Below are 22,299 nucleotides of genomic sequence, written 5' to 3'. Positions count from 1 at the left end.
ATCTTATTCAGATATAATTGTACTACGCAGCAGAGCACACACAAATGGCTCAGCTTCAAAGTGTTAGTGATCAATTTAATGATAACTGAGCCCTACAAGTACCCTAATTATTGATGAAAAAACAGGCTCTACCCGGATGTATAATATCAGGGCCGTCAGGCTCGTGTTGGGTAGCAGAGCTCTAATGTGGTTTCCCAACATTTCACGTTTCACGTGTGCTTTTGCAACTGGCGGGATTAGAACCTGGGTCTCCCACGAGAGAAACCAACGTCATGACCATTCGACTCACACTCATTTTAAAGTCGCAGTCTACTACACTTTCACATGTGCATTTTCACATTTCAATGTCAACTCTTGCTTTCAAACATGTCTTTGCTGACATTTTCAACCTCTCCCTGACCAAGTCCGTAATACCTACATGTTTAAAGCAGTCCACCATAGTCCCTGTGCCCAAGTATTCCAAGGTAACCTGTCTAAATTACTATTGCCCCGTAGCACTCACATCTGTAGGCATGAAATGCTTTGAAAGGCTGGTCACGGCTCAGATCAACACCATCATCCCAAACACCCTGGACCCACTCCAATTTGCATACCGCCCCAACAGATCCACAGTTAACGCAATATCTATTGCATTCACACTGCCCTCTCACACCTGGACAAGAGGAACACCTACTGTATGTGAGATTGCTGTGCATTAACTACAGCTCATCATAAAACACCATAGTCCCCTCCAAGCTCATCCTTAAGTTGGGACTGAACACCTGCCTCTGCAACTGGATTCTGGACTTCCTGACGGGCCGCCCCCAGGTGGGGAGGGTACAACACTGCCACATTGACCCTCAACACGGGGGCCCCTCAGGGGTGTGTGCTTAGTCCCCTCCTGTACTCCATGTGCATCCACAACTGCGACTTCAACACCATCATTACGTTTACTGACGATGACGATGAGACAGCCTATAGGGAGGAAGTCAGAGTCCTGGCAGTGTGGTGCCAGGACAACAACCTCAGCCTGACAAAGGAGCTAATCGTGGACTGTAGGAAATGGAGGGCCGAGCACGCCCCCATTTTATTTGTATCCGTTATTTTACCAGATAAGTTGACTGAGAACACGTTCTCATTTGCAGCAACAACCTGGGGAATAGTTACAGGGGAGAAGAGGGGGATGAATGAGCCAATTGTAAACTGGGGATTATTAGGTGACCGTGATGGTTCGAGGGCCAGATTGGGAATTTAGCCAGGACACCGGGGTTAGCACCCCTACTCTTACGATAAGTGCCATGGGATCTTTAATGACCTCAGAGAGTCAGGACACCCTTTTAACGTCCCATCCGAAAGACGGCACCCTCCCTGGGGCATTGGGATATTTTTTTAGACCAGAGGAAAGAGTTCCTCCTACTGGCTCTCCAACTCCACTTCCAGCAGCATCTGGTCTCCCATCCAGGAACTGACCAGGACCAACCCTGCTAAGCTTCAGAAGCAAGCCAGCAGTGGTATGCAGGGTGGTATGCTGCTGGCCCATTCACATCGACAGGGCTGTAGCGGAGCTGGTCGTGAGCTTCAAGTTCCTCGGTGTCCACATCACTAACACAGTTGTGAAGAGGGCACAACGCCTCTTCCCCCTCAGGAGGCTGAAAAAATGGCATGGGCCCTCAGATCCTCAAAAGTTATACAGGTGCATCATTGAGAGCATTTTGACTGGGTCCATCACCACTTAGTATTACAACTGCTTGGCATCCAACCGCAAGGCACTACAGAGGGTAGTGCGTACGGCCCTGTACATCACTGGGACCATCACTCCCTACCATCCAGGTGGTGTCAGAGGAAGGCCCTAAAAATTGTCAACGACTCCAGTCGTAGACGGTTCTCAGTGCTACCGCACGGAAAGCAGTACCGATTCACCAAGTCTGGAACCAACAGGACCCTGAACCGTTTCTACCCCCAAGCCATAAGACTGCTAAATAGTTAGTCCAGCTAGCTATTTGGTTAACTATTTAAATATATGCATTTGACTCATCACATATTCAGCTGCTACTGTTTATTACCTGATCCTGTTTCCTAGTCACTTTATTCCTACTTATATGTACATACAGTATCTACCTCAATTACCCCATACATCGACTCAGTACTGGTACCCTATGTATATAGCTAAGTTTTCTTATTTTTGTATTACTTATTTTATTACGTTATTACATTTCTATTATTTCTCTATTTTCTCGCTTTCTGCATTGTTAGGAAGGGACCATAATCATTTCACTGTTAGTCTACACCTGTTGTTTACGACACGTGACAAACAAAATGTTATTGATTTGATTCAGAACATTTATTGAGTTTCTCAGGATTTGCTTGTCACGCCCTGACCTTAGAGATCCTTTAAATTCTCTATTTGGTAGGTCAGGGTGTGACTAGGGTGGGAAATCTATGTTTACATTTCTTTGTTGGCCCGAGTATGGTTCCCAATCAGAGGCAGCTGTCTATCGTTGTCTCTGATTGGGGATCATACTTAGGCAGCCCTTTTTCCCACCTTCTGTTGTGGGATCTTGTCTTTTTGTGTTGCATGTGTTGCACTCCTAGCTTTACGTTCATTGAGTTGTTTATTGTTTTTGGTAGAGCATTTAAAATGAAAGAAAATGTACGCCTACCACGCTGCACCTTGGTCTTCATTTAACGACAGACGTAACATTGGTGTGATTAATCACGGTTATCGCATATTCATAATTTGGTCAAATTGAGCTGTAATTTAAGAGTTTTATATAGAAAGCATTACAAGAATATTGCCGTTTTGATTTTGTCCAAAGCATCGGTTAGCAAAATCAGGAATATTGATAAACACTTTATTTAACCTCAAAGTCGACTTGTTTGGACATCGTGTTGTTGTTTTTAGCTGTATATATTATATGTTTAGGATGTTTTCAATGTATTTTGAACGCTTTCAGACAATGTGATTGAAAAAAATCATGGTTGTTCACATGAAACTGCATATCCGATTTTCACATGGGAATGTTTTTAACGTGAAACTGCAAATTCCAAATGTGCAACTGCAATTCACATGGGAGGTGAAAATGTGTTTATCTTCTCACATGTGAAAGGTGATATTAACATGTGAACTCTAATACGTGTGAAAATGTGGCTTCCATGTGAAATTTAAGCTCAATATGTGCTATTTCATGTGGAAATTCCTCAAACGTTCTCCTCACACCTTCATAGAATTTATTTTTATTTATATTTATATAATTTATTTTTATTTTCAGCATTCTGTTAGTGCACATGAAGTTAGTTTTTGCAGTTTTAGTTGGTAATTTAACACAACACGTCTAATGAATGGGGCTTGGAGCCCCATCACTCTACTATGTTTAAGCGATGTGTGAAAACACTGATAATAAACTTTGAAAACCTGTAACTATTTTCAGAGCCTTTGACCAAAGGAGCAGAAACAAAGGTAGTTTTATTCTCGTCCGAAACATGACTCCACATTCTAACTGTCATGGGAGTTCAGAAAAGCAAACAACTCAGTGTGTGCGAAGTGCCACTTCCCTTGTAAACCCTAGATGCCATTACAGAGCAAGTCAAAAGGGTGTATCTTGGGTAACTGTTGCTAAGAGTTGTCCCTGGACATGAGAGCAGAATGTGTCAGTGACATGTTTTAGGCCAAGGAACAGGGCCAAGGAGAACAACACTATGTTATGATGGATATACTTTCAAACGAAAGCACGGCTTCACTGAGAAGAACATCTACTAAGTTAGAAGCAGTCTAAGCTACGCCGTTGCAGTCCCTTGGTTCTAATCCATAAGTGACTGAGAATAGAGAACAGTGAGTGTTTCATACAGAATAATAGTATTTTATTATTTTCATTTTCCAATCCTTTTTCCCAAATTAGTCGTGTTTATATTTATACGTGACTTTGAAGTAAAGATTTTATGTTTAGATTGAAACTGTATTTAATGTCATGTTGTAGAGAACGGCGTAATGCAATTTTTGGGGAAATGTTTTTTAAATTAGTTTATCACATTACTTTCAGAAGGAGATTGTCACGTGAGAAAATCTTTTGTGACCACATAGGGTTAACCTACTTTTTTTTCCGACAACAACTGCAATGTAAATTATGAAGGGGTTCTGCCATTGCAGCCAAATATTTTTTCCCATGTTCATTTAATGGTGCACTTTAGCTTGATCTACTGTTGCAGTATATGTGGTTCAACACTACCCATAATTGGTAGCTGGACTGAACATTGGGTGTTCCGAAAGAGTAATGTCCAATTTTGCAAAAGTCATTAAGAAGAATGTTTTTTGTACTTCAAGCCAACACAAAAACCTGGACAGCTGTGTGGGTGTGTTTGTGTGTGTGTGTGTGTGTGTGTGTACGTACGTACGCATGTTTGCTTGTGAGTGTGTACGTATGTTCGTGCGTGCGCTTGTGTGTCTGCATGCCCTGCATACCACTCTTTTAATCAGTCTCTTTCTGTTTGCTCTTATTAATGTACCAGTGCAGAGTAAGTTGTTTCAACACAACTCCAAAATGTATTTTGGGATTATAAAGAGCTTAATTACGAGGGGGAAAAAAGGCAGGTTACGTTACAGCACTATTGCGTGTTTAATTTGTTCTTAATCTGAGCGGTGAAAAGGAAACACACAGGCGGCTGCATTGTTTCAGTCTGCCTGGGTTCATACTAACAGTCTGCTGATATATACCTGCCTGATCCCTAGACAACATTGCGAAACATTACGACGCAAGAGCCTGTCGGTAGTTAAACACTGGAGAGAGGCATTGAGGCCTAGCTGTGTTATGTACATCCTGCTTCTGATCTATGGATTGGTTTGACAGAGAATGTGTTCGAAACAATATTTCCTGACTTTTTTTGTTTGTTTAATGGGTTTGAGAAGGGTTTATCAAGGAGCGATGCTTGGCTCTCTGTCGGTGTAATTTACGGCCCAGTGTAAAATTAAAGACTGCCTCTTGTGTTATTGCAACCGTATTTCAAAGTGCCTTTCTCTGCCATTGAAAAGCTCTCAAAACATGTACACCCGCAAGTTGTATAATGATTTTGTAGGATTTTCTCTCATTGCCCCTCTCTCCTAACATTCTGTTCAGTACTGTATGTAACCTTCCTCCCCAGCATTCTTAATGGTGTATAACTTAGTCCCCTAAGCTTAGCAGAGGAAATTAAGCATTGAAAAGAAAATATTTTACACTGGAAAACACATTAGTGACCCGTCTGAGTTTTTTTTTCTAATTTTTTATGTCCCTCGGTCTTAAAAATATCCAAACGCCATTTCATTGCATCTCTTCAAATTTCATAAACTGTATTAAAACCTTGTAATATTGCATGAAAAATATGAAAACATCTTTATATGAGCAGAATAAAAACCACAACATTTTTTTACAGCGTGTTTGCCTTGGCGATTTCATTAGACATTCAAAATGTTTCACTTAGAGGTTTCGTGTCTGTCCCGTTTTTCAGAATGACTCAGTCTTGTGCTTTATGTCATTGTGTTGTCGTGTGTTTTGTCATTGTGTTATCGTATGTTTGGTCATTGTGTTGTCGTGGGTTTGGTCATTGTGTGTTTTGTCGCCGTTTTATTGTGTGTTTTGTCATTGTGTTATTTATTGTGTTTTATCACAGTGTTATTGTGTGTTTTGTCATAGTGTTAGTGTGTGTTTTGTCATAGTGTTAGTGTGTGTTTTGTCATAGTGTTAGTGTGTGTTTTGTCATAGTGTTAGTGTGTGTTTTGTCATAGTGTTAGTGTGTGTTTTATCACAGTGTTATTGTGTGTTTTGTCATAGTGTTATTGTGTGTTTTGTCATAGTGTTAGTGTGTGTTTTGTCATAGTGTTAGTGTGTGTTTTATCACAGTGTTATTGTGTGTTTTGTCATAGTGTTAGTGTGTGTTTTGTCATAGTGTTAGTGTGTGTTTTGTCATAGTGTTAGTGTGTGTTTTATCACAGTGTTATTGTGTGTTTTGTCATAGTGTTAGTGTGTGTTTTGTCATAGTGTTAGTGTGTGTTTTGTCATAGTGTTAGTGTGTGTTTTGTCATAGTGTTAGTGTGTGTTTTGTCATAGTGTTAGTGTGTATTTTGTCATAGTGTTAGTGTGTGTTTTATCACAGTGTTATTGTGTGTTTTGTCATAGTGTTAGTGTGTGTTTTATCACAGTGTTATTGTGCGTTTTGTCATAGTGTTAGTGTGTGTTTTATCACAGTGTTATTGTGTGTTTTGTCATAGTGTTAGTGTGTGTTTTATCACAGTGTTATTGTGTGTTTTGTCATAGTGTTAGTGTGTGTTTTGTCATAGTGTTAGTGTGTGTTTTGTCATAGTGTTATTGTGTGTTTTATCACAGTGTTATTGTGTGTTTTGTCATAGTGTTAGTGTGTGTTTTGTCATAGTGTTAGTGTGTGTTTTGTCATAGTGTTAGTGTGTGTTTTGTCATAGTGTTATTGTGTGTTTTATCACAGTGTTATTGTGTGTTTTGTCATAGTGTTAGTGTGTGTTTTGTCATAGTGTTATTGTGTGTTTTGTCATAGTGTTATTGTGTGTTTTGTCATAGTGTTAGTGTGTGTTTTATCACAGTGTTATTGTGTGTTTTGTCATAGTGTTAGTGTGTGTTTTGTCATAGTGTTAGTGTGTGTTTTATCACAGTGTTATTGTGTGTTTTGTCATAGTGTTAGTGTGTGTTTTATCACAGTGTTATTGTGTGTTTTGTCATAGTGTTAGTGTGTGTTTTGTCATAGTGTTAGTGTGTGTTTTGTCATAGTGTTATTGTGTGTTTTATCACAGTGTTATTGTGTGTTTTGTCATAGTGTTAGTGTGTGTTTTGTCATAGTGTTATTGTGTGTTTTGTCATAGTGTTATTGTGTGTTTTATCACAGTGTTATTGTGTGTTTTGTCACAGTGTTATTGTGTGTTTTGTCATAGTGTTAGTGTGTGTTTTATCACAGTGTTATTGTGTGTTTTGTCATAGTGTTAGTGTGTGTTTTGTCATAGTGTTAGTGTGTGTTTTGTCATAGTGTTAATGTGTGTTTTGTCCTTCGTTCCCTGGTTCTGTTGGGGAGCTCTGTGAACAAGCCTTGTTCAGGAGAGTGGAGCTTTCAGGGGCTGCTAGCTTTCCCAGAGGAAGTGTCTACCAGAGCTAAACAGAAAAAGCGCCAAGATGAATTGTCCTTCCTGTTTGAGTTGACATCTACACTTGGTATCTCACACTTTTATAAGGATGGTGCTTTATTTTGTCCCTTTTACAAAATCAACACGCCCTCCTCTTTGCTTTACGTCGCTTCCAGAGGGCCGCGGATTGTTTGCTGAAACCGTAAATCCTTGTGGACAGCTTCAGCTAGCTTTCTGTATTAAAGGGGCTCTTTCATAAGACAAGCTTTGTGAAGTAAAATGATGTAAATTACAAAATGCGCGTGGTAGGTATTCCAGAGAATGGCCGTTGCCAGCTCCTAGCTCGTATGTATTTTAGGCTTTAAATCTCAAAAGAGAATAAATAGAGGGAGGGAAGGAGTGAGAGTGAGAGCAGCAGTCAGAATTTCAAACACAGCACCATCTCAGAAGAAAGATTTCTGAAGTTTCCTCTTAGTCATGCTCTGTCTGTAACAGAATGTCAGGTTGTGGACTGGATGTGGTGTGCAGATGATACCGCTAGCATACACCACTGGTGCTGCTCTCTGCAGCTAGCTACTGTATGTATGAAATACCTAGTGTGTTATGTGTTAGGCCTGTCTGACGATATGACTCAAGCCTTTCTCTAAAGTCTTGTCTGGAAGGAGGAGGAATGTCCAGTTCCAGCAGCCCTCTCAGGTTGGACTTCCTCGTGTGTGGGTGTGTGTGTGGGTGTGTGTGTGTGTGTGTGTGTGTGTGTATGTGTGTGTGTGTGTGTGTGTGTGTGTGTGTGTGTGTGTGTGTGTGTGTGTGTGTGTGTGTGTGTGTGTGTGTGTGTGTGTGTGTGAAACCATAGATTTAGAGAGTACAGTAAACTTAGAGTAGTCTTAGAGTACAGTAAACTTTCCATGAGTCAAACCCCCCAAAATCATTGATATGAAGCTGGGTTTTTCTCTTCTGAGAAAGAGATGAGGGGAACACAGCTAAATGGTCCTGGCTCATTGGAGGCCATAGGGAACGTTGTTTACCTTGACTTCCCTTAGTAACTTCTCTTCCCCTCGACCCAGAGCTCAGCTCAGCTAAATGCAGCCTGTTTGTGTTGTTTGCCCATAGCATGGAAAGAGCAGGAGGCTGAACCAGGATGTTCGGTCCCAAATGGCACCCCATTCCCTATATAGTCGACTAATTTTGCCTCTGGTCAAAATGTAATAGGGTGCCATTTGGGACGTATCCAAGGGAACGCTGGGCCAGGGGTCTGAGTCTGTAATGCCTGGTTGGTTGTCAGACCCAGGAGCTTTTCTAGGGGGATTTAGAGATCCTAACTCCTCAGGAAGCAGCAGCCCAACACCGGAGCACTTAACACTGGGACACCTCCATGTGTGATGGGAGGGGATGTGTGTGTTCGTGCATTGCACATGCTAATGCAACACTGTGCAGCAGGGCAGGCCTCCCCCTCCCCAGCTCAGCCTGAGAGCCAGAAAGCAGCCAGGGGCGGCAGCGTGCTCTGCTTCTGCAGCTTCTCTTTTAGGAGGGCAGGACTCACAAGAGTCCCTCTGAAGTTCAAAAAACCTCACTCTCCTGATTCGGTTCTCAAACGAGCGAGAGCAAGTGTTCATGTTACCATGGTTGGGAATATTCTAACAAGTGGTGTATTATAGTCTTTGAGATCCCAGCTGGGGAGGAGGAAGAGAGAAAAAATGCAAAGAGACACGCTTATCTTAGCCCATAACTGTGCGCTTGGGGAGACCTTATTTGGCCTCGTCTGAATAACATGCTATGATGTTGGCAAAACGCTGCTTCTGGCACTTTGCAGGCATCCTCTCTTTTCACAAAAGAGACTTGTGTCTGAGCCTAGCTGCATGTTTTCTGGACCTTGTGTATATAACATTTGCGTTTCAGAGGTGTTTTGGATGCTATTTAAAAACCCGTATAAAAACCATATAAACTGATGTTACTACCACAGAAATACTAACTGATACACTGATGCATTGAAAGAGACCCGTATTCATAGGCCAACATCCATTTTTTTATTTTTTCCAATGCAGGGAATGGACTGGTGGTATTATTTTCTCAGCTTTTTGAGGGTTGTCAATGTTCTCCCGGAGTGTGTCAGTTTGTGTGCTCACTGCTCATACACGGAGAGGAGATAGAAGCCTCGTCTTTCATCTGTTTTCCTTTCACTGTTTATCTTTGAGCAGAACATTCTGGGAATGTCTTTCTCTCCACTCTCTGGCACTGCGCTAGGCCGCTAGCTAACCACACAAATGTGCGACGCAGCCTTTTTAGTTTGCATGTAACACAAAAAGAGTCAGAGTTCAACCTCAACCTCACACTGACATACATTATGAACACAATGATAGCATGGGAACAGAACAGAGACCTGTAATGTCCTGTAATGTCCCGACCAGTGGTAAACTCACCGTCAGGGCCAAGGGCAGGCTGGTTGAAATAGATGGAGATAAGAGTCAGTGAAGCATGATGTGAGGATCTATTAGATTACTTTCGAGGCAGATGTTCACGTTAAAACACACGTACAAACACACACACACGTGCACATGCAGCACATGGGGATTCGTGAAGCGTAGTCCTCATCCTGAGGTGTCCACACTTGCACCAGCGAATAGCTAGCTTTTCGTGCCGACTGGTAAGATGTTTCAGGAGGGCAGTCATGTGTGCTAGTAAGCCAGAGGTTCTGGGTCTGAGACGAATCAGGAGGAATTGGTACTCGCTAAGCAAGCAGGGTGACGTACTTTACACGCGCGCGCACACACACACACACACACACACACACAGACACACACTATTATATTATTGATACAGTACAAACCCCATTAAGGATCTCCATGGAGGATGTGAAAGACAGAAGAATCCAACCTCGTCTCAGAGCATTTCGTATTATTCTGTACGTAAATCTGAAACACTTGATTTAATATGATATGTTACAGTTGAAGTCGGAAGTTTACATACACTTAGGTTGGAGTCATTAAAACTTGTTTTTCAACCACTCCACAAATTTCTTGTTAACAAACTATCGTTTTGGCAAGTCGGTTAGGACATCTACTTTGTGCATGACACAAGTCATTTTTCCAACAATTGTTTAGAGAGATTATTTCACTTATAATTCACTGTATCACAATTCCAGTAGGTCAGAAGTTTACATACACTAAGTTGACTGTGCCTTTAATTTCAGAAAATGATGTCATGGCTTTAGAAGCTTCTGATAGGCTAATTGACATAATTTTAGTCAATTGGAGGGGTACCTGTGGCCTACCTTCCAACTCAGTGCTTCTTTGCTTGACATCATGGGAAAATCTAAATAAATCAGCCAAGACCTCAGAAAAAAAATTGTAGACTTCCACAAGTTTGGATCATCCTTGGGAGCAATTTCCAAACACCTGAATGTACCACGTTCATCTGTACAAACAATAGTACGCAAGTATAAACACCATGGGACCACGCAGTCGTCATACTGCTCATGAAGGAGACGCATTCTGTCTCCTAGAGATGAGCCTACTTTGGTGTGAAAAGTGCAAATCAATCTCAGAACAACAGTGAAAGACCTTGTGAAGATGCTGGTGGAAATATGTACAAAAGTATCTATATCCACAGTAAAACGAGTCCTATATCGACATAACCTGAATGGCCGCTCAGCAAGGAAGAGGCCACTGCTCCAAAATCGCCATAAAAAAGCCAGACTACAGTTTGCAACTGCATATGGGGACAAAGATCGTACTTTTTGGAGAAATGTCCTCTGGTCTTCCAAATGGACAATGACCCCAAGCATACTTCCAAAGTTGTGGCAAAATGGCTTAAGGACAATAAAGTCAAGATGTTGGAGTGGCCATCACAAAGCCCTGACCTCAATCCTATAGAAAATTTGTGGGCAGAACTGAAAATGTGTGTACGAGCAAGGAGGCCTACAAACCTGACTCAGCTACACCAGCTCTGTCAGGAGGAATGGGCCAAAATTCACCCAACTTATTGTGGGAAGCTTGTGGAAGGCTACTCGAAATGTTTGACCCAAGTTAAACACTTTAAAGGCAATGCTACCTAATACTAATTGAGTGTATGTAAACTTCTGACCCACTGGGAATGTGATGAAATAAATAAAAGCTGAAATAAATAATTCTCTCTACTATTATTCTGACATTTCCCATTCTTAAAATAGAGTGGTGATCCTAACTGACCTAAGACAGGGAATTTTTACTAGGATAATATGTCAGGAATTGTGAAAAACTGAGTTTAAATGTATTTGGCTAAGGTGTATGTAAACTTCCGACTTCAACTGTATGTTTTAATTTGTGGATATCCATCCATTTCGCATGATACACTATACATACAAAAGTATGTGGACATCCCTTCAAATGAGTGGATTGAGGTATTTCAGCCACGCCTGTTGCTGACAGGTGTATAAAATTGAGCACACAGCCATGCAATCTCCATAGACAAACATTTATATTAAATTGGCCTTACTGAAGACCTCAGTAACTTTCAATGTGGCACCGCCATAGGATGCCATCTTTCCAAGTCAGCACAAGAACTGTTCGTCGGGAGCTTCATGAAATGGGTTTTCATGGCTGAGCAGCCGCACACAAGCCTAAGATCCCCATGCACAATGCCAAACGTCGGCTCGAGTGGCGTAAAGCTCACCGCCATTGGACTCTGGAGCAGTGGAAACACGTTCTCTGGAGTGATGAATCACGCTTCACCATCTGGTTTGGCAGATGCCAGAAGAACGCAACCTTCCCCAATGCATAGTGCCAACTGTAAAGTTTGGTGGAGGAATAATGGTCTGGAGCTGTTTTAACGCTTCAGCATACAATAACATTCTAGATGATTCTGGGCTTCTAACCTTGTTGCAACAGTTTGGGGAAGGCCCTTTCCTGTTTCAGCATGACATTGCCCCTGAGTATAAAGCGAGGTCCATACAGAAATGGTTTGCCAAGTCTGATGTGGAAGAACTTGACTGGCCTGCACAGAGCCCAGACCTCGACCCTGTTATAGCAGCAAAGGGGGGACCAACTCCAAATTAATGCCCATGATTTTGTAATGAGATGTTTGATGAGCAGGTGTCCCCATACTTTAGGTCATGTAGTGTACGTTACAAATTAGAGTTTGTATGATATGTTACGAATTGCAATTTGTACAATATAATCTGAATTTGAAAAATGTATGATATGTTGCGAATTCCAATTTCTTATGGCTAACGTTAGCTAACTGGCAAACACTAACGTTAGCAAGCTGGCCAACGTTAGCTAGGGAAAGGGTTATGGTTTAGAGTCAGGTTAAATGGTCAAGATTAGGGTTAAGGTTCGGGGAAGGGTTAGCTAACATGCTACGTAGCTAAAGTTGTGGTGATGAAATTCGAACACGCAACCTTTGGGCCGCTAGACATTTGCGTTATACGCAGAGAGAGAGAGAGACAGAGAGACGATGGCTTTATTTGCTGCGTCGTCCTCTCTTAATATAGTCATATTCATAGCCTATCGAAGCCTATACAGCCCGAGAGAGACTGAATATCTAAAGCTCTCTCCTTCATAGGACTGTTTCATGTAATGTCTGAATCTATTCCATGGATTTGGCTGTTTAAGAAGGTCTTAAGGATAATTTCCTTTGTACACAGGATACTGTCTAGAATATTGTTTGCTGTGCTTAAAGGATCCTCAGATGACAGGATGTGTCATTTCAACACTGACAAGTTGGGACACAATTGGTTGGCTGTTCAAACACCGCTGCCAAGCCTACGTCAATATTCTTGGTATACAAGACTTCAAAAACAAAACTTGCCATTTTACAGCTTTAAAGCTTACTTTTGAGTTAGTACTCAATGTAGAGCCTGAAAAATATCTAGAATATACTGTATGATTAATGCACTGTCAAATAATAATTTTGTTTGGGACTCGTGAGCTTTCGAGTGTTTAGCTTTGAGATCTAAATGAGCCTGTTTCGTTCATTATTGATGCAAACCAGAAAGCCTCCAAACTAAGTTGAGTGTGGCTTAAGAGAGCTCAATGGTACAACATTGTGATTTCATGAAGGAGCACACATTGAACAAATTTAAAATGCCCATTGCGCCGGAGTGTTTGTGCCTGTATTTACTTTTATTTTGATTTGGGACTGCAGCTGCCCACAAGCTTGATGTAGTCACTTTTTGCTCACGAAAATAGGCAAAGATAGCATACTAAAACCCATGCTATACCATAGCCACAGTGGGTTTTATTGGCAGACTTTTCCATCTCCAAAGGTTTACATGTTGTGACAGTATAATAAGTAACTCTTTTGAACACAATAAAAACGTTTTAATGTATTATTTTGATGTAAAACCCTAAATGTGGGGCCCAAAAAAAGCAGAATTTCTGGGGAGAGAAAAACCCAATGTTCTGCAAACAGATCAAACAGCAGATCCATTATACAAGTGGCAGTAATAGTCGGATATAATCTGACCTTTGGAGCAGTGGAAGGATGTCAAGTAGTGTGGTTGCTTCGTGCTCAGGTTTTTAATGCGTAGCCACACTGCTGCCTGCTAGACAAACACTTTCATCTAAACAAACTTTGCAGAGACGGGCAGGCATGTGCTGCTTGCAGCTGTAACCCATGCCCCATGCTCATGGCCTGGTTAGGAGGTTAAAACAGGACACACAGAGAAAGACACGCCACTGCAGCCTGACAGACTACTCACAGCTACTGTATACAGACTTTGCATTTCTCAGCAATCGTGAGTTGTAGTGCTGACCATGTACAAACTACTTGATACTTACAGTATCCACTAAATTAATAAATGTAATGTAAATGCCATATCCCCATTGATTTACCGACAGCTTCATCATGATATTGAATGAGAATGAACAGATTGTTACATTAGCGACTTTGTCTCCCACATTAGCGACTTTGTCTCCCCTATCTCCCCTGCTTCTGATTGTTACAGTAGCATCTTTAACCTGTCCTCTCCTCTCTCCCTGTACTGTAGCTCCTGTTGGGTATGATGGGCTCCACTGACGAGGTCCTTCAGGAAGCTGCCGCTGGCTGTGTGGCTAACATCCGCCGCCTGGCCCTGGCCAATGAAAAGGCACGGTACGGTTAAACAACCACCATGAACCCTCCCCCCCAGATGCTACTATGACCTCATCATCACTTTCTGGGTTACGATTGGATGTCATGGTTCCAGATCTACTCCAGTAGCCTTCCATCCACAGAGACTCATCTCACTATCCCTCTATCCTCCCCACCCATCCCACAGAATATAAGAGTGATTCCTTCTGCCTCCATCTGTAATAGCAGGAAGCGTTTATTCTATCCTACCCATGAATTTGGATGATTATTTCATTTGGATTTCATACAAACATACTGTATAGGAAAACTATGTCTCCTCTCAATTTGATAATAGCAATAAATGCTTTCTTTCTCCTGTTTTGTGCCCATGCCAGATACCCCACCACTGTTCCTGAGAGTGAAGCAGTTTAGAGCATGTACTGTGCAGTCACATTCCTTACGCAATCCACATGAGACACTGATATCTAAACAAGACCACATCTGGCTGTGTTACTCACTTCAACACAAGCACCTTAAAACTGTAAATATGTCTGCGAAACACAGACACAACCTCCAATGAGCCCTTGAGAGATATTGGAAACAATGCATTGTTGTGTCAGTATATTATATGAGCTGAGCTTATTTGCTCAACAGTGGGTCTGTCTGTATGCAACTCAAGATACTCAGAAATTCAATCAACATTGACATAAACGGGCAAAACACAGCGATAACATTGCATAATGCAATAGAAGGTCCCTCCTGCACTAAAAATATGAATCTAAACGTGTAATTGGTACACGCAGTTTCCTATTAATCACAATTACTTAATGTATTTTCCTGTTGCATTATGGGTAGGCATAGTCATTATAAGTAATTGGGAAAATGTATGTATATACAGTACCAGTCAAAAGTTTGGACATACCTATTCATTCAAAGGTTTTTCTTTATTTTTACTATTTTCTACATTGTTGAATAATTGTGAAGACGTCAAAACTATGAAATAACACATATGGAATCATGTAGTAACCAAAAAAGTGTTAAACAAATCTAAATATATTTTATGTAACCACTAGCCACCCTTTGCCTCGATGACAGCTTTGCACACTCTTGGCATTCTCTCAACCAGCTTCATGAGGTAGTCACCTGGAATGCTTTTCCAACAGTCTTGAAGAAGTTCCTACAATTTGCTGAGCACTTGTCTGCTTTTCCTTCATTCTGCGGTCCAACTCATCCCAAACCATCTCAAGTTGTTCTAGACCTCAGCTGAATCTGGTAATGAATGGTGTGGCTGTTGAACAAGTTTAGGTGACTAAATTACTTGCTATTACTTTAGATTGTAAACTGTCATGATCAAAACATGGTCAAAACATCTTTACGTTGTAAAGATGGGGAGAGGTCTGTCCGTAATAAAGAGATGCTCTGCGTTTTCGACACCACACTCCAAAAAGCAAGTTCTGCAGGCTCTACTTTTTTCTAATCTTGATTATTGTCCGGTCGTGTGGTCCAGTGCTGCAGGGAAAGACCTAGTTAAGCTGCAGCTGGCCCAGAACAGAGCGACACGTTTAGCTCTTAATTGTAATCAGAGAGCTGATATAAATACTATGCATGCCCGTCTCTCTTGGCTACGAGTTGAGGAGAGACTGACTGCATCCCTTCTTCTCTTCATAAGAAACAGTCATGTGTTGAAAATCCCAAATTGTTTGCATAGTCAACTTACACACAGCTCTGAAACACACGCTTATCCCACCAGACATGTATTTTCACAGTCCCCAAATCCAGAACAAATTCAAGAAAGCGTACAGTATTAAATAGAGCCCTTATTGCATGGAACTTCCTTCCATCACATATTGCTCAAATAAACTGCAAACCTGGTTTCAAAAAACAGATAAAGCAACACCTCTCCCCTATTGGACCTAGATAGTTTGTGTGTATGTATTGATATGTAGGCTTTGTGTGTCTTTAAAAAAAATATATGTAGGTCTGTTCTTGTCTTGATGTTCTGTATTATGTCATGTTTTGTGTGGACCCCAGGAAGAGTATCTGCTGTTTTTGCAACAGCTAATGGGGATCCTAATAAAATACCAAATACCAAAATTGGGTTGAGGTCAGGTGATCTCTTTCTTCGTCAAATTGCACTTACACAGCCTGGAAGTGTGTTTTGGGTCATTGTCCTGTTGAAAAACAAATGATAGTCCCACTAAGCCCAAACCAGATGAGATGGCGTATCGCTGCAGAATGCTGTGGTAGCCATGCTGGTTAAGTGTGCCTTGAATTCTAAATAAATCACAGACAGTGTCACCAGCAAAGCACCTCCATGCTTCATGGTGGTAATCATACATATGGAGATCATCCTTTCACCTACTCTGCATCCAAAAATCTTCAATTTGGACTCCAGACCACAGGACAAATTTCCACCGGTCTAATGTCCATTGCTCGTGTTTCTTGGCCCAAGCAAGTCTCTTCTTATTGGTGTCCTTTAATAGTGGTTTCTTTGCAGCAATTTGACCATGAAGGCCTGATTCACGCAGTCTCCTCTGAACAGTTGATGTTGAGATGTGTCTGTTACTTGAACTCTATGAAGCATTTATTTGGGCTGCAATTTCTGAGGCTGTTATCTCTAATGAACTTCTCCTCTGCAGTAGAGGTAACTCTGGGTCTTCCATTCCTGTGGCGGTCCTCATGAGAGACAGTTTCATCATAGCGCTTGATGGGTTTTGCGACTGCACTTGAAGAAACTTTGAAAGTTCTTGAAATGTTCTGTATTGACTGACCTTCATGTCTTAAAGTAATGATGGCCTGTCGTTTATCTTTGATTATTTGAGCTGTTCTTGCCATAATATGGACTTGGTCTTTTACCAAATAGGGCTATTTTCTGTATACCACCCCTACCTTGTCACAACACAACTGATTGGCTTAAACGCATTAAGAAGGAAAGAAATGCCACATATGAACTTTTAACAAGACACACCTGTTAATTGAAATGCATTCCAGGTTACTACCTCATGAAGCTGGTTGAGAGAATGCCTAGAGTGTGCAAAGCTGTCATCAAGGCAAAGGGTGGATATTTGAAGAATCTCATATATAAAATAGATTTTGATTTGTTTAACAATTGTTTGGTTACAACATGATATGTGGTATTTCATAGTTTTGATGTCTTCACTATTATTCTACAATGTAGAAAATAGTTAAAATAAAGAAAAACCCTTGAATGAGTAGGTGTTCTAACTTTTGACCGGTAGTGTATATACACATCTCAGAACCAAAACCCTAGTGTGGCTTCTGCTCGACAATACCCTTTAAATGACTCATAAACAACTGCATTTTTTTTCCCATTAAAGACAATAACTGCTCTGCTGCTTTTTCATACAAATAATAACATGAACTTAATAAAGAGAGAATAGATTGCTTTTTATTGAAGAGAATACAAAACATAACAAAAGAGAAGGGATTGGATGAGAATGGATTTCTGCTTAAGCTCAGACATCCCTACCACTGTAGTAGGAAACTTGATGAGTGAGTGTGACCTCCTTTACCACCTCCGTCTTGTGTCCCGTGTCCTTAGAAAAAACAAACATTTCAGTTTTCATTGTTTCACCCTGCAACCTGGACTCAGGGCAGACGTAGTATAGTAAACAAAAATCTGGGACACTCAAATTTGTATGATATGTACAGTCAAATTTCCTGCCAGTTCTTCTCTACGGTGACACCATTTATGGGAATGCAGCAGCCACTACTCTTAAACCTTTGGATTCCTTGGTGCCACTAGGGCAGTTTAAAACCCTGATGATAAATGAGTCCACTGAGGTGTGCAATTGTTTTGATTGATTGACTTTAAAAATGTGTTTATGATGCCTGTAATGTACTTGTTATTTTATCTTGTAGTTTTACCTTTTATGTCATGTCCTCAGGGCACCATTGAAAATGAGACCCTGTTCTCAATTGGGCTCCCCTGATCTTTTAGAGTCTAAGCCATTACTTCTATTAGCCCATAAAAACACATTAAATAACAGATTCATACTGTACATGGAAAAACAGTCAGAAAACAAATAAAAATGACTTCTTTAAAAAATATACATGTGTGACCTATATACGCATGAGAGATATAAGAAAGATCAGGACATTATTTTCCTTTTTTGGATCCATATTTAATGGATTTATATTTAACAACAAAAAAAGTCTCTAAACTACAATGAACAAAAAAATAATATTCCATTCTCTGACCAGAGCTCTGGTGGACCTTCCTACAGTCAACATGCTAATTGCATACTCTCTCTAAACTTGAGAAATCTGTGGCATTGCTTTGTGTAACTAAACTGCACATTTTAGAGTGGCCTTTATTTTTCCCCAGCACAAGGTGCACCTGTGCAATGATCATGCTGTTTAATCAGCTTCTTGATATGCCACACCCGTCAGGTGGATAGATTATTTTGGCAAAGGAGAAATGGTCACCAACAGGAATGTAAACAAATCTGTGCACAAAATCTGAGAGAAATAAGCTTTCTGTGCTTATGGAACATTTCTGGGATCTTTTATTTCAGCTCATGAAACATGGGACCAAAAATGTACATGTTGTGTTTTTGTTCAGTGTGTATATATATATATATATATATATATATATATATATATATATATATATATATATATATATATATATATATATATATATATACAGTGCCTTGCGAAAGTATTCGGCCCCCTTGAACTTTGCGACCTTTTGCCACATTTCAGGCTTCAAACATAAAGATATATAACTGTATTTTTTTGTGAAGAATCAACAACAAGTGGGACACAATCATGAAGTGGAACAACATTTATTGGATATTTCAAACTTTTTTAACAAATCAAAAACTGAAAAATTGGGCGTGCAAAATTATTCAGCCCCTTTACTTTCAGTGCAGCAAACTCTCTCCAGAAGTTCAGTGAAGATCTCTGAATGATCCAATGTTGACCTAAATGACTAATGATGATAAATACAATCCACCTGTGTGTAATCAAGTCTCCGTATAAATGCACCTGCACTGTGATAGTCTCAGCGGTCCGTTAAAAGCGCAGATAGCATCATGAAGAACAAGGAACACACCAGGCAGGTCCAAGATACTGTTGTGAAGAAGTTTAAAGCCGGATTTGGATACAAAAAGATTTCCCAAGCTTTAAACATCCCAAGGAGCACTGTGCAAGCGATAATATTGAAATGGAAGGAGTATCAGACCACTGCAAATCTACCAAGACCTGGCCGTCCCTCTAAACTTTCAGCTCATACAAGGAGAAGACTGATCAGAGATGCAGCCAAGAGGCCCATGATCACTCTGGATGAACTGCAGAGATCTACAGCTGAGGTGGGAGACTCTGTCCATAGGACAACAATCAGTCGAATATTGCACAAATCTGGCCTTTATGGAAGAGAGGCAAGAAGAAAGCCATTTCTTAAAGATATCCATAAAAAGTGTTGTTTAAAGTTTGCCACAAGCCACCTGGGAGACATACCAAACATGTGGAAGAAGGTGCTCTGGTCAGATGAAACCAAAATTGAACTTTTTGGCAACAATGCAAAACGTTATGTTTGGCGTAAAAGCAACACAGCTGAACACACCATCCCCACTGTCAAACATGGTGGTGGCAGCATCATGGTTTGGGCCTGCTTTTCTTCAGCAGGGACAGGGAAGATGGTTAAAATTGATGGGAAGATGGATGGAGCCAAATACAGGACCATTCTGGAAGAAAACCTGATGGAGTCTGCAAAAGACCTGAGACTGGGACGGAGATTTGTCTTCCAACAAGACAATGATCCAAAACATAAAGCAAAATCTACAATGGAATGGTTCAAAAATAAACATATCCAGGTGTTAGAATGGCCAAGTCAAAGTCCAGACCTGAATCCAATCGAGAATCTGTGGAAAGAACTGAAAACTGCTGTTCACAAATGCTCTCCATCCAACCTCACTGAGCTCGAGCTGTTTTGCAAGGAGGAATGGGAAAAAATGTCAGTCTCTCGATGTGCAAAACTGATAGAGACATACCCCAAGCGACTTACAGCTGTAATCGCAGCAAAAGGTGGCGCTACAAAGTATTAACTTAAGGGGGCTGAATAATTTTGCACGCCCAATTTTTCAGTTTTTGATTTGTTAAAAAAGTTTGAAATATCCAATAAATGTCGTTCCACTTCATGATTGTGTCCCACTTGTTGTTGATTCTTCACAAAAAAATACAGTTTTATATCTTTATGTTTGAAGCCTGAAATGTGGCAAAAGGTCGCAAAGTTCAAGGGGGCCGAATACTTTCGCAAGGCACTGTATACACTTAGTGTACAAAACATTAGGAACACCTGCTCCTTCCATGACATAGACTGACCCGGTGAAATCTATGATCCCCTTTTGATGTCCACTTCAACCAGTGTAGATGATTGGAGTCGACAGGTTGAAGAAAAAATGTTAAGCCTTGAGACAATTGAGACATGGAGTGTGTGCCATTCAGAGGGTGAATGGGTAAGACAAAAAGATTGAAGTGCCTTTGAATGGGTTATGGTAGTAGGTGCCAGGCACACCAGTTTGAGCGTGTCAAGAACTGCAACGCTGAGTGGTTTTTCACACTCAAAAGTTCCACGTGTGTATCAGGAATGGAATGGTCACAACTGTGGGAAGCATTGGAGTCAACATGAGCCAGCTTCTCTGTGGAACACTTCAGACACTTTGTAGAGTCCATGCCCCGACGACTTGAGGTTGTTCTGAGGGCAAAAGGGGTTGCAACTCAATATTAAGAAGGTATTCCTAATGTTTGGTATACTCAGTGTATACTTCCATTCATTTTTAAAACTGGTACCGGGCTACTTTCAGACGAGTCATGTGAGGCCTGTGGGCGTCCTAATGCAAAACGACATGTACGTGTTTGTGAGAGCCTCAACTTTCTATTAGTGTGTAGCCCAAACTGTTCGGACGTTGGGAGATCAGCCGTACCGACGTCAGATGAGTGATGAGATGCTTGTGAGGGTTGTAGAGGAAAAACGGAGATCATTATCGTGTCCGTGCGAGTCTCATCTTTCCATAGAGTGGTCACACTACAGAAGGCCACCCTTGTTGGATGTGGTGGATTGAGACGAAGCCCATGTAAAAAAAAACAGATGTCTCTAGCTTAGGAAGCGTTAGCTAACATGCTAAGTAGTTACAAAGTAGCTAAAATGCTAAAGTTGTCCATGGTGAAATTCGACACACAACCTTTGTGTTACTAGACATTTGTGTTATATGCCCACCCTTTTTTTTCCCCGCCCAGACCGACTACCCTCCTTTCAGTTTTGCTTTAAGTAACCTTTTGTCTTATGTAACCATACCAAATGTAACATATCATACTAATTAGTTTACTATGTTACATCTAGTCTATGAGACCAGCCTGCACAATAGGCTGCATTCAGGCCCGTGCTGTTCCTCCTTTCCTCTCCTCTTCTCTGGTCTGTCTGCTCAAGTGTCCTGCTCCTAATTAGCCTCCCAGACTTACTGTAGCACTCCACAACTCAGCCACTGAGCCACTGGGTGTGTCCCAAATGGCACCCTATTCTCTATGTCGTGCTTAGGGCTCTGGTCAAAACTAGTGCATTACATAAGGAATAGGGTGTCATTTGGGACGCACACACCGAGACTACTTACTCCTCCTGACTCCCATAAAACATCAAGGGACATGATTAATAATATCAGCCTGGCTGAGCTAAAGTAAAAAATTAGCAAAACATCAAAAATATGTGGTTAAGAAATCTTCACTCCTGTGATGTAAACAGTACCAGCTGTGACTGAGGGTTACTGTGGGAGCACGGACAGACAGAGCGAGAGAGAGAGTGAACTTTGACTTGATTACTTTGAAGAGGGAACTCCTTCCAAATATTCCAACAACGAGGAGCTGGGCCAAGGCTGAGACATAGTATCGAACCGATTCAAAACAAATAAATACCCGGTGATTAATGGCACTTTTATTACTCATGCAGACACACTTTACGACCTTTCAAAAAACATACCGTATATGAAAACAGATTTTTAGGAAACGTTTAAATGAGAAGCATTTGGTAATCTAAGCAGATGCTCAGCTCAGGCCCTTTATGTTTTGTAATCTCTCTGTTTCGCTGTTTCTGTAACACACACACACACACACTCTCACATATCTCGCACTATTTACTCTCTCTCTCTCTCTTTCTGTTAAAT

General features: G+C 41.0%; 1 protein-coding gene across 1 annotated transcript in view; it reads left to right on the top strand.

Annotated features, from left to right (window-relative positions):
- Positions 1 to 15,130, top strand: part of odad2 (outer dynein arm docking complex subunit 2) — a 68,563-nt gene extending 53,433 nt beyond the window's left edge. The window contains exon 20 of the mRNA XM_021620611.2: positions 14,058 to 15,130. Within this exon, the coding sequence (XP_021476286.2) occupies positions 14,058 to 14,171 (114 nt within the window). The 3' untranslated portion in view covers positions 14,172 to 15,130. The remainder of the gene's footprint in view (positions 1 to 14,057) is intronic.
- Positions 15,131 to 22,299: the final 7,169 nt, after the last annotated feature.

The sequence above is a fragment of the Oncorhynchus mykiss genome, chromosome 11 (genome assembly GCF_013265735.2).
Source record: "Oncorhynchus mykiss isolate Arlee chromosome 11, USDA_OmykA_1.1, whole genome shotgun sequence".
In the NCBI taxonomy this organism is placed as follows: Eukaryota; Metazoa; Chordata; class Actinopteri; order Salmoniformes; family Salmonidae; genus Oncorhynchus; species Oncorhynchus mykiss.
This window is presented reverse-complemented; position numbering and strand designations above follow the sequence as displayed.